This window comes from Sorex fumeus, unplaced genomic scaffold (genome assembly GCF_029834395.1).
Source record: "Sorex fumeus unplaced genomic scaffold, SorFum_2.1 ptg000047l, whole genome shotgun sequence".
Classification (NCBI taxonomy): domain Eukaryota; kingdom Metazoa; phylum Chordata; class Mammalia; order Eulipotyphla; family Soricidae; genus Sorex; species Sorex fumeus.
In genome coordinates this window covers 7,975,544-7,987,622 of record NW_026606104.1, presented here as the reverse complement: position 1 = coordinate 7,987,622, position 12,079 = coordinate 7,975,544, and the positions used below count along the sequence as shown (strand labels likewise).

Genomic DNA, 12,079 nt, shown 5'->3' with positions numbered 1-12,079 from the left:
TGGCGGCGATTGTGGGAAATGTAGTTCCCGGCGAGCGGGCTCCGACGCGCCCGTGCACCGCGCTCCCCAGCAGGCCCCGCGCCGCCGCCCGGACGCCCAAGGAGCCTGCGCAGAGGGCGGGGCCTGGGCGGGGCGGGGGCGGGGCCCGGGCGTCCCCCAACGGCTCCCGCGGCCGTTCGAACTCGCCGCTGCTCGGGGGTTCGCTGTTCCCACGCGTGGTGTCTGATGCTTCCACGCCCGGGGCCAGGAGGCGGTCCAAGGCTTCCAGGCGCTGGCGAGAGCGCGGCGTGCGCCATCGTCAGCTGGATCTTTTGCCCAGGCTCCGAGTTGGGTGGTGAGCCGCTTGTCCCTGGGAGGATGGAAACCGACCTTCGTGGGGTGGGGGGAGTTTTGTCCCGTTCTGTTTGGACGCGCTTCCTTTGGTTGTATTTTAGTTGGAGAAAAATCGGAGAGGATGGTTATCTTCTTTTCCATAACCTCTTCCAGAGAACGTGGCATCAGTTCATGATACAGGACTGGCCGCATAAAGTTGTGAACTCCGGGCGGGAGATGTTGTGCTGTGGGTCAGACACGGCCTTGCAAGCAACTGACCCTGTCTGGTCCCCTGAGCAGAGAGCCAGAAGTAAAGCCCTTGAGAACTGATCGGTATAATAACCAACCAAACAAACAAACAAAAAACCTGTAAACTCTTTGCAGAAGGAGGAATCCCCACCTCCCGTCCCGTTAACTTAAGGAAGAATCTTTGTTCTTGGACACGATGGATGCACGTGTACTTAAACAAAAACACTATGTTATTGAATCCAGAGATGACGTGATTCAGGACCTGTTGGGTAGCGCCATATGCTTTTATTCCTCGGCATAGTCAGTGGTGATCGACTTTTTTGGGGGCAGGGGTTAGGAACCCACACCTGGTGGCCTGGGAAACCTTGTACTGCTGGGGGTCCATCCCTGGCCTTCAGATTGCTAAATATACGCACAACCCTCGCTCTTTGAGTTCTCTCCAGCCCCAGAATAGAATTTTAACCTTTGAGGTAGAAGGGGGAGGACTCTTGGACAATGACCCACTAGGAATATAGGAATATTTGAATATCACATGTATTCACTGATATATCAGACGTTGAAGATTCTTACGTTTTAAAATATACAGGAGGGGCTGGAGCACAGCGGGTAGGGCGTTTGCCTTGCATGCTGCCCACCCAGGTTCAGGTTCGATTCCTAGCATCCCACATGGTCCCTTGAGCACCGCCAGGAGTAATTCCTGAGTGCATGAGCCAGGAATAATCCCTGTGCATTGCCGGGTGTGACCCAAAAAGCAATAATAATAATAATAATAATTAAATAAAATATACAGGAGAGTCTAGACAGAAAACCTAGTTCTGTGAAAACAGCATGGAATGGCAATTTAGAATTTTGCTTCAATATCCATGATCTGTTTTATTTTTGCTGGCCTGTAGAGAGAGAGTTGTCAAAAAGATAAAGCAGACTGGGGACCTGATACATTGCCTTTTGTCTGGGAGAGTTTCTCACTTAAAATAGAAGCTGATTTGTGGAGCCAAAAAGGGAAAGAGGTTAGGAAGTTTATTTTCTAAGATTCCATACCATCTCATTTAATTTTTTGCTACAGTTCATATAGTAAGATGAGAACTTTCTTTTTAATCTGTCTTTATCTTAGAAATTTGAGGTGGAATATAATTTTTCACACTGTATTATCTGGATGAGGGGAAGGAAGGGTATTTAGTAATTATGACTTACTCGTTTTTTTTTCTCTTTTTGGGTCACACCCGGGGATGCACAGGGGTTACTCCTGGCTATGCACTGAGGAATTATTCCTGGCAGTGCTCGGGGGACCATACGGGATGCTGAGAATCGAACCTGGGTTGGCCGCATGCAAGGCAAACTCCCTACCCGCTGTGCTATCTCTCCAGCCCCATGACTTATTCAATGAAAATGTCGAGCTACTGATAATACACCTCTCCGACAGCCTGGCAAGCTACCTCCCGCCCACACAGCAGAGCCTGGCAAGCTCCCGTGGTGTATTCAATATGCCAAAAACAGTAACAAGTCTCACAATGGAGACATTACTGGTGCTTGTTCGAGCAAATGGATGAACAACGGGAGGACAGTGCTACAGTGCTACTGTTAATACACAGGGCTCCTGACCTTTTTTTTTTTTAATTTTAAAACCTTTTTTTAAATGCATGGTTTACAAAATTGTTCATAATATAGTTGTTTCGGACATTCATTGTTACGACACCAGTCCCACCACCAGTGTGACCTTCCCTCCACCATTGTCCCCAGTTTCCTATCCATCTCCAAGCCTACCCCCTTGACAGGCACAAAATTATTTTATATTGCTTGTTAGAACAAAATGGTAAGTGGAATTATGAAAAAAATAATTCAGTAAAAGAAAGCTTGAAAATTATTGTATATCACAATGGGATTATTAAAGCCACTGAGGATTTACTGAGCTGTTATTGCCATCTGTTACTGCTTTTACTTTATTGAATCTAGCTGGCTTCTATGCTACTTTCCCATCTAATTTGCTTTCTTCCTTCTGGACTATCACTATAATGGAATTTGGAGGTGTAGTTCCAGAAACTCCAGGATCTGTCAAACTGGGATGATTCTCTGATTACCCCCCTCTTACAGAACCCCAGAGATTTTAGCCCAAAGACAGGTGTACCCATGAATTTCATCAGCTTGGCTTGACATCTCTTCAGAGATTAGTTGTGAAGCTGGGCCATTGTTTAGATGGCCAGAGTCTGTCTGCTGGGGCTTTCAACAGTAGAGGCAAAGGTAGACTGACAACCCACCCACTCCAAGACCCCAGAGTTTTCAGCCCCAAAACTGGTGTCCCTTGGGGCTGGAGTGAAAGCACAGCAGGTAGGGCGTTTGCCTTGCAAGCAGCCAACCCGGGTTCGATTCCCAGCATCCCATATGGTCTCCCGAGCACCGTCAGGAGTAATTCCTGAGTGCAGAGCCAGGAGTAACTCCTGAGCATCGCCGGGTGTGACCCAAAGAGAAAAAAAAGAAAAACTGGTGTCCCTGGGAGTTTCTTTGGTTTAGCATCTCTGCAGAGATGAGTCATGAAGCGGTGAAGTTGGACCAGTTTGTATGGCAACTGTTGTGGGGTATGGGTATGACTGTGGGGCTTAGGAGGGGTAGGGATCCTCTCCCAAGGGCAGAGCTCCTGACCTTTTAAGAGCTTGAGATGTGTTCAAAATTCCAGAAGGATGAGTGAAAGATGATACAGTAACAAAGGTAAATGTTATCTGAAAATCAATATTAACTTTAAATTACAGAAAGCTCTACAGCTGTAGTAGTGATTATAAAAGCCCCAGTTTTATTGTATTAAAGTAGAAGTTTTAATATAATTATAGGTCTTAGTTTGGGGGAGATTATTTGGGCCAAAGCAGTATTCAGGGCTTACTCCTGGCTCTGAAGTGACCAATAGTGGTGCTTGGGGTCAGAAGTGACCCCTGATGGTGCTTGGGGGACATGCGATTCAAAGATAGAAATTATTTATATGTTTTCTATCAGGATTTTAGCTGCAAAGATATTTAGTAGAGATTCACGATGTTAAATAGTTTAAGAGCCAAAGGCTTCATAAATTTCTAAATTAACCTCCCATCATTTTAATCTCTGGAGTTTTGATGTTAATTTGTTTTTAAAAGTTTACAACCATTGTGAGGGAAAGTGATCATCTTTATCTGTTCATAAATTGCCTTTAAAAATATAAATGAATGTTGGGGGCTAGACAGTGCATGAAGGGGTTAAGTACTTGCTTGTATGTGGCCGAGCTGAGTTAGATTCCCACTCCAACTTCACAAACCACTAGGAGTAATTCTTGAGCAGCTTTGTGTGGCCCAAAATCTCAAACAGAAGAGAAGAGAATATAAATGACTGTAATGATACAGACTTTATCAAATATCCAGAGCCAGTAATGTGATTGATGATGGAAGTTAAAACACCTCATACTGAAATTGAGCTGTAAAACTTGAGAATTGCAGTTTGACATAAGAGTCTTTGGATTCTAATAACCCAGGTTCAAATCTTGGGTTCACCATTGGCAGTTTGTGTGACTCTGTGTATGTTTTTTTCGTGTGTGTGTTTTTGATTTTGGGTTTTTTAGGCCACACCTGGCAGTACTCAGAGCTTACCCCTGAGGATCACTCCTCAGTGATCACTTACTCAGGGATCACTCCTGGCAGGCTCAGAGGAACATGTGGTGTTCTGGGGATCTTACCCTGGTCACTCTTGTGCAAGGCAAATCCCCTACACATTGTACTATCTCTCTGGCCCACTTTGAGTAAGTTCTTTAATTGTCTTAATTTTTAATGTGGAATAAAAATATTTACTTCACAGCATTGTTTGGGGATTAAATGTGCTTTGAAAGAGGGAACAGTAGTAACCAATCAAACTTTTTGTTACGGCTTTGAGCTACAGAGAAATTTGTTGTCACTGTATTTTATTTTATTTTAAATAACTATGAAAGATTTCTGAACATTTGATCTAGAGAAATAAATTCTGTTAGTGTGAAAATATTTTGATCGCCACCAAGAATTCTTTCAGGCAAGGTACAAGAATTTTTTTTTTTTTTTAAGAAATGGAATCTAGTTCATCAAACTTATATAACAAAGACAATGAAGAAGAAAGTTTGCTTGCAAATGTTGCTTCCTTAAGACATGAACTGAAGAGAACAGAATGGAGTTTGCAGAATGTGGGAGAAGAGTTATACAGGTAAATTAAATCACATAGAATTCATATGACTTTAATGCAAAGTCTATGAATTTTATTTTTTGTTTTTGACAGTGTTTGATATGTCTTTAGAATAGGAAATAATTTTCTATAATTTTGAATATGACTCAGTTTAAGAAAAAATAGAATTAGAGAAGCAGTTAAATATTATTAGAATATCTTTATTTATTTATTTATTTATTTATTTTTTGCTTTTTGGGTCACACCCAGCTATGCACAGGGGTTACTCCTGGCTCATGGACTCAGGCATTACTCCTGGCAGTGCTCGGGGGACCATTTGGGATGCTGGGAATCGAACGCGGGTCAGCCACGTGCAAGGCAAACGCCCTACCCGCTGTGCTATCGCTCCAGCCCCAATATTATTAGAATATCTTTAATATTTTAGGATTTGATACAAGATTTCTGTTTGGGACATAATACTTTATTATCATAATTGTATTTTGAGTTAATAGTAAACTAAGAACTAAAATGTATGCTTTTTTTCTCTCTCTCACTAGTGGTAGTCCAAGTGAAAATTCCGATTATGCCTCCAATCTGTCAAGGGGTGAAAGGTTCCTTCTGGAAGATCTTTCTCAACCTAACCACCTTGGACTTTTGAACTACTCACCTTATAAAAAAATCTGTAAAGTGAACAATAATAATACTGATTTTCAAAAAAAGACAAGCAATAAGGTTATTCTCTTTTGGATGTCTCCTTCAAAGTAGTCTTGGTTTTAGAATTGTTGCCTTAGGAATTTTTATTTCAGTATTTTCTTAACTGTCTTATCTTTTCCATAGAACTTTACTCTGATACTCACAATTTGTTGAATTTAAATATAATAAGTATTAATATTATATATGCCTTACTATATGCCTGACTGGGAACACCTGGAAAGGTGATTAAAGGCTGCCCCAAAAGCCTCCATCTCTCTCGGAGAGTCCAGCAAGCTACTGAGAGTATCCCGCCTGCATGGCAGAGCCTGGCAAGCTACCCGTGGCGTACTCAATATGCCAAAAACAGTAACAACGATGGTCCTCATTCCCCTGACCCTGAAAGAGCCCCCAATATGCCATCATGCTACACTAGAACGTGACAGGGATGAATGGAAACATTACTGGCGCCTGCTCAAGCAAATAGATGAGCAACGGGGTGATAGTAATAGTGATAGTGAAGTACCTCCTAACAAAGTAGTTATTTGATGTAGTAATCTTTTTTTTGTTGTTTTTATTTATTTATTTATTTTGCTTTCTTGGGTCACACCCGGCGATGCACAGGGGTTACTCCTGGCTCTGCACTCAGGAGTTACTCCTGGCGGTGCTCAGGGGACCACATGGGATGCATGGGATCGTACCCGGGTCGGCCGCGTGCAAGGCAAACACCCTACCTGCTGTGCTATCTCTCCAGCCCCAAGTAATCTATTTTTAAATGTCTATATTTATAATTTTTGCAATTAGATGTTTTGTTTTCTCAAGTAAATTATAATTCCCTTGATTTTGGCACTGTGTCATGTACATTATTTATAAACTGCTTAAAGTATACTTAAATGTTTAACTTGGATATAAGGTATTTAATAATGTGGAACTATTCTCTTTTTAATATACCTAAATTTTCTCTTTCTGTTTCTAGTTTTGAGGCCATACTATGCTATACTCAGGGCTTACTCCTTGGTCTAGGCTCAGGGATCACTCCTGGTAGGGCTTATGGTACCATATGGGACACCAGGGATCGAACCTGGCCACATGCAAGGCATATGCCCAATCCACTGTCCTATCCTCCAGCTTCCTTACCCCTAAATTGTGTGAATGACATCAGAGGTCTTTCCCTGTTTGGAGAACAAACACTTGTTCTTTCTCCTCGCCCTATCTCTTACTGTGCTATACTATCTACCTATCTGTGTTTGTTCTTCCTTTTGTAGTGCTTTTATCTCCCATTCTACTCTCTCTTTTTTCACCCTGCCCCTAATACACATATGTACATTTAGATATATCTGTATTTCATAATCTAGTTGAAAATTTGCTCTCCTGACTTCAGAAAGCTAACAATTATGAGGTTGTCTTTTGGGTTTTGTTTTTAAATAATTTCTTGTTTGATTAAAGAACCATGATTTACAAAGTTGATAGTTGAGTTTTAGGCATTTCAACACCAATCCCACGACCAGTGCTAACTTCTTTCTACCAGTGTTCCCATATTCCAACCCCCACCATCACCTGTTATCTTAATAGACACATTACAAAGTTCTAGTGGTTGCAGCTTAGATCTTTTCAATGTTGTTGAGTCATATATAGCTATACCATTCTCCCACATCACCAGTATAACTGAAATCCTGACCCCTGTTTGCCTCTTACTTCCTTTTCTCTGCTTCTTTCTTCACCCCTTCCTTGATTTCTTTCCTTCTCTGTCCTTCTCTAGAGATTGCCTTTTATGATTTTTCTGTTTTGTTTTTGTTTGTTTTTGGCTTTTTGAGTCACACCTAGCAATGCTCAGGAGTTACTCCTGGCTCTGCATTCAGGAATTACTCCTTGAGGTGCTCTGGTGACCATATGGGATACTGGGAATCAAGCCCAGGTTGGCCACTTATAAGGTAAACACACTCCCCACTGTAGTATTGCTCTGGCCCTGAGATTGTCCTTTTGTAAGAAAGTCACTTAACTGCTTAAGGAAGATGTTTGAAACAACATTTTTGAAAATGAATTCAAATTCCATGTCTACAAAGATTCACTGTCACTGTTCTCCCATTGTTCATCGATTTGCTTGAGCGGGCTCAGTAACATTTCCGTTGTGAGACTTGTTTTTGTGTTTGGCAAATCCAATACATCACGGGTAGCTTGCCAGGCTTTGCTGTGCGGCCAAGATACTCTCGATAGCTTGCTGGGCTCTCTGAGAGGGACAGAGGAATCGAACCCGGCTTGGCCAGGCTGGCTGCATGTAAGGCAAACACCCTACTGCTGTGCTTGGGAAATTTTATCATTAACTTAACTCAAGTTCTAATCATTCTTTATAAATATAAAATATATGTTTTATATTATAAGTTTATATGCACATTTCTTTTTGTTTTACTTTTTTGTTTTAGATTTTAGGTCACACCCCACAATGTTTAGGGGTTACACCTGGCTCTATACTCAGGAAATGCCCCAGGCATTGCTCAGAGAACTATATGGGATGCCAGGGATTGAACCTCTATTGAACCTGCTGTACTATCTCTCCAGCCCCTATTTCTTAGTTAAAATCTTTGCCCTCAGTTAAACCAAAGATTAATGGGGAAAAATAATAATAATTCTATTAAAGACAAAGAGTTTATCTAATATGTAAAGAATTCCTGGAAAATAAAAAGTCTAAAAGGGGAGCAAAATACATGTGTGGAAAAAAATCTTCAAACAAAATAAAAGTTGTTCAAATCATTTAAAATGAGATTTATGTTGAAACTCCTCTTAGGTCACAGTCCTTTTTATACTGTACTTTGTTGTTGAAGTTAGGGGGAAATAGGCACTCATTCTCAAACATTTTTAGTAGGAAGGCACTTGTTAATAATATTTACCAAAATCACCAGTGTGGAGCTCAGAAAGATTGTATAGTGGACATGGCATTGTATATGGCCAACCAGGGTTCGATCACCAGTACCACATATGGTCCCCTGCGCCATACCAGGAGGGATTCCTAAGCACAAGCAGGAGTGACCCCTGAGCACTGCTGGGTGTGGGACAAAAGCAAACAAACAAAAATCACCAAGGTATGCTTACCTTTGAAAATCCCATTTTTAGAAAACTGCAGTAGAGTTGGGCTGGAGTGATAGCATTGCAGGTAGAGCATTTGCCAGGCTGACCCAGGTTTGATTCCTCCGTTCCTCTTGGAGAGCCCGGCAAGCTACCAAGAGTATCCCACCTGTACAGCAGAGCCTGGCAAGCTCCCCGTAGCATATTTGATATGCCAAAAACAGTAACAACAATTCTCACAATGGAGATGTTACTGGTGCCTGCTTGAGCAAATCAGTGAACAAAGGGGAGGACAGTGCTACAGTAGAGTTATGTTGCAAATCTCAGATAGAGAAGAGAGCACCAAATAAAGGGTGTTGTGAGGATCCTCCCAGGGTGGGAGAAGCATGCTGAAAGTAGACTATAGACCAACATGATTGCCACTCAGTGCCTGTCTTGCAAAACACAGGACCCAAAAGAAGAGAGAGAGAACAAGGGGGAATGCCCTGCCACAGAGGCAGGATGGAATGGGGGGAATGGGGGGTGGGAGGGATGCTGGGACCCGTGGTGGTGGAGGATGGGCTCTGGTGGAGGGATGGGTACTTGATCATTGTATAACTGAAACCCAAGCACAAAAATTTGTAAGTCTATAACTACCTCATGGTGTTTCACTAATAAAAAAATTTTTAAAAAAAGAAAGAGGCATTGCTATGACAGATAATTAGAAAAGTGTTCAGTAGTAGGAGATTGAATAAGTATGCCACAGAAACCATAGCTGAGGGAAGAGAGAAAACTAAAAATGGAGAAAATTTTTTCTGTCCTTAGAAAAAATATAAAATGCCAAACCATACATCATGTTAGAATTTTGTTCTTGTTTTGAGTGGAGCCCTAGCCAGCAGTGCCAGTGACTAAGCACAGGGCTCACCTCCCCTGGTCCAGTCCTATTGCTTATATATGCACGTAAAAATACTGAAATACAAGGTTTAATAAACTCTGTAACTCAGTAACTCATCTATTTAAGTAGTGTCCTTTTTTATTACTCTATGATTGGTGTTATAAACATTTACAAACAGTAAACTTATAAAATGGTTACCTATTAAAGGGGATTGAGGCTTCTGTGTATACTTTTTTTTGACATTTTTACTTTTGAATTATATAAATATATTACTCTAAAAATTTGACTCGTGCCTTCAAAACCTGTATGTTTATAAAATACAAAATATGTGTTCTGAAGAGTAATAGAAATGTATATACAGAGTCTGGAGCCATAGCACAGCGGGTAGGGCATTTGCTTTGCACTCGGCCAACCCGGGTTTGATTCCCAGCATTCCATATGGTCCCCTGAGCACCGCCAGGAATAATTCCTGAGTGCATGAATGAGCCAGGAGTAACCCCTGTGCATTGTCGGGTGTGACCCAAAATGCAAAAAAAAAAAAAAAAATCCAAACAAACAAAGAGAAAGAAATGTATATACAGTGTAAGAAGTACTTTACCTATTCAGTTTATTGTTGGAAGACATTTGGGATTTTTTATTATTGTTGATTTTTATTTTACCTATTTTAACTATAGGTATGAATATTTTTATATCTTAAGGGGCAAAGGTACTATCATATTTTGTGTTATACGTAGAAGTTTCTTTATTGTGCACAGGAGCAATATGGTTGGGTCTTCGCATTTTTGCAGGATACCCAGGAATTTTATAAAATACATGTTTATTTATAAGCCGTATTTTTGTTGTAATTGTTGGTTGTTTTGTTTGGGGGCCACACTTGACTGTGCTTACTCCAGGCTTAGTATTCAGGGATTAGTACTCAGAGATCACTTCTGGCAGTGCTTGGGGACCAAGTGAAGTGTCAGGAATTGAACCCAAGTCAGCCATTTGCAAGGCAAGTGCCTTATTGACTGTAGTAACTCTCCATCCCCCTCTAAACTGTATTTGTAAACTGTACATTTTCACCAGCAGTGGAGGAGGAAATGCTAATTGTCTTGTATATCTTCGCCCAATAGTCACTACGTTTCTTACTCATTTTCTGACTTATTTTAGTTAAAAATTTTTCATTTTTTATAAATTGAATTTAATGCTTAATACATAATCCAAAATAACTTATTCTTTTTCATTTTTCAGATGCCTTATTCATCTTCCTCCATGGATCAAGAGATCAAAAGTCTTCGAGAGAAACTTAATAAACTTAGGCAACAGAATGCATGTCTGGTTTCACAGAATCATTCTTTAATGACTAAATTAGAATCTGTCCACTTTGATTTAGCACAGTCAAGAGCAAAAGTATGTTTCTTAAAGTGGTGACTATGTCAATAGAAAATAATTATATTATTTTAGTTTATTATAATTATAAACATATGCCTTATATTAGCTTAGTGTGTATAATATTCATTGTGACAAATAGTAACAACATTATAAAATCAATTTTATATTTAGTATCTGAAAATGAATTAAGGAAACTTAAATAAGCTATGTTTAGGTATATCAGAACTTTTTACCAATTTTAACTTTTTATCAATTTGGATTTTTTTTATACTAAGAAATTAGTTTTTCCAGGACTAGAAAGATATTACAGCAGGTAAGAATTTTGCCTTGCATATGGCCAGCCCAAGTGTGATTTCCCTATATCCGTATGGTCCCCCCAAGCACCGCCAGGAGTGACTCCTTAGTGCAGAGCAAGGAGTAACCCTTGTGCATCACTGGTATTGCCCAAGAATCAAAAATTTTTTTTAAAAAAAATTAGTTTTCCTTACTTTTTAAAATGCATTTTCATTGCCAAAATCGTAAAAATAGGAAAAAGAGAAACAGTACCTGGTTTTCACCTTCTAGAATATATCTTAATAATCATCTGGGTAAATTTGTAAATTCAGCTTGAACAGTTTTCCTTTTTTCCAGAGTTTTATTTTATACATGGCTTAAGCATTTTCTGATGCACATAATTTACTTTTCCTGGGACTTCTTTTGGAACGGGGAGTGTGGGCCACACCAGATAGTAAAACAGCTTCCTTGGCTCTACTATCTCTCCAGCCCCCTCTAAACTGTATTTATAAACTGTACATAGGGAGTGTTAATTGTGGGGACTGACCCAGAGTCAGTTATATGCAAGGCCTTAATTTCTGTATTTTCTTTTTGGTCCCCTACAGTGTTTATTTTTCATGGTAGCTTTGCTTCATCATGTGATTATTATATAATTTAGCTAGTAACTGTCTCATGTAAATAGTTTCTGGTTTTTGATTTTTGCTTCAAGATTGTTATTATATAAAAAATCTTAAGACGCCAAAATGTCTAATAATAGATCCAATAAAAGTAAATTATGTGGGACTGGAGGGGCTGGAGCGATAGCACAGCGGGTAGGGCGTTTGCCTTGCACGCAGCCAACATGGCCGACACAGGTTCGATTCCCAGCATCCCATATGGTCCCCCGAGCACTGCCAGGAGTGATTCCTGAGTGCATGAGCCAGGAGTAATCCCTGAGCATCGCCGGGTGTAACCCAAAAAGCAAAAAAAAAAAAAAAAAAATGCGGGACTGGAGCAATAGTACAGCAGGTAGGGTGTTTGCCTTGCATGAAGCCAACCCAGGTTTGATTCCTGGCATCCCAGATGGTCCTCTGAATGCCACCAGGAGTAAGTCCTGGGTTCAGAGCCAGGAGT

General features: G+C 40.5%; 1 protein-coding gene across 1 annotated transcript in view; it reads left to right on the top strand.

Annotated features, from left to right (window-relative positions):
• Nucleotides 1-168: 168 nt before the first annotated feature.
• The window catches only part of CCDC18 (coiled-coil domain containing 18), a 78,518-nt gene continuing 66,607 nt past the window's right edge, over nt 169-12,079 (top strand). Inside the window, exons 1-4 of the mRNA XM_056123246.1 lie at nt 169-334; nt 4,605-4,740; nt 5,256-5,430; nt 10,553-10,711. Of these exons, the coding sequence (XP_055979221.1) occupies nt 226-334; nt 4,605-4,740; nt 5,256-5,430; nt 10,553-10,711 (579 nt within the window). The 5' untranslated portion in view covers nt 169-225. The remainder of the gene's footprint in view (nt 335-4,604; nt 4,741-5,255; nt 5,431-10,552; nt 10,712-12,079) is intronic.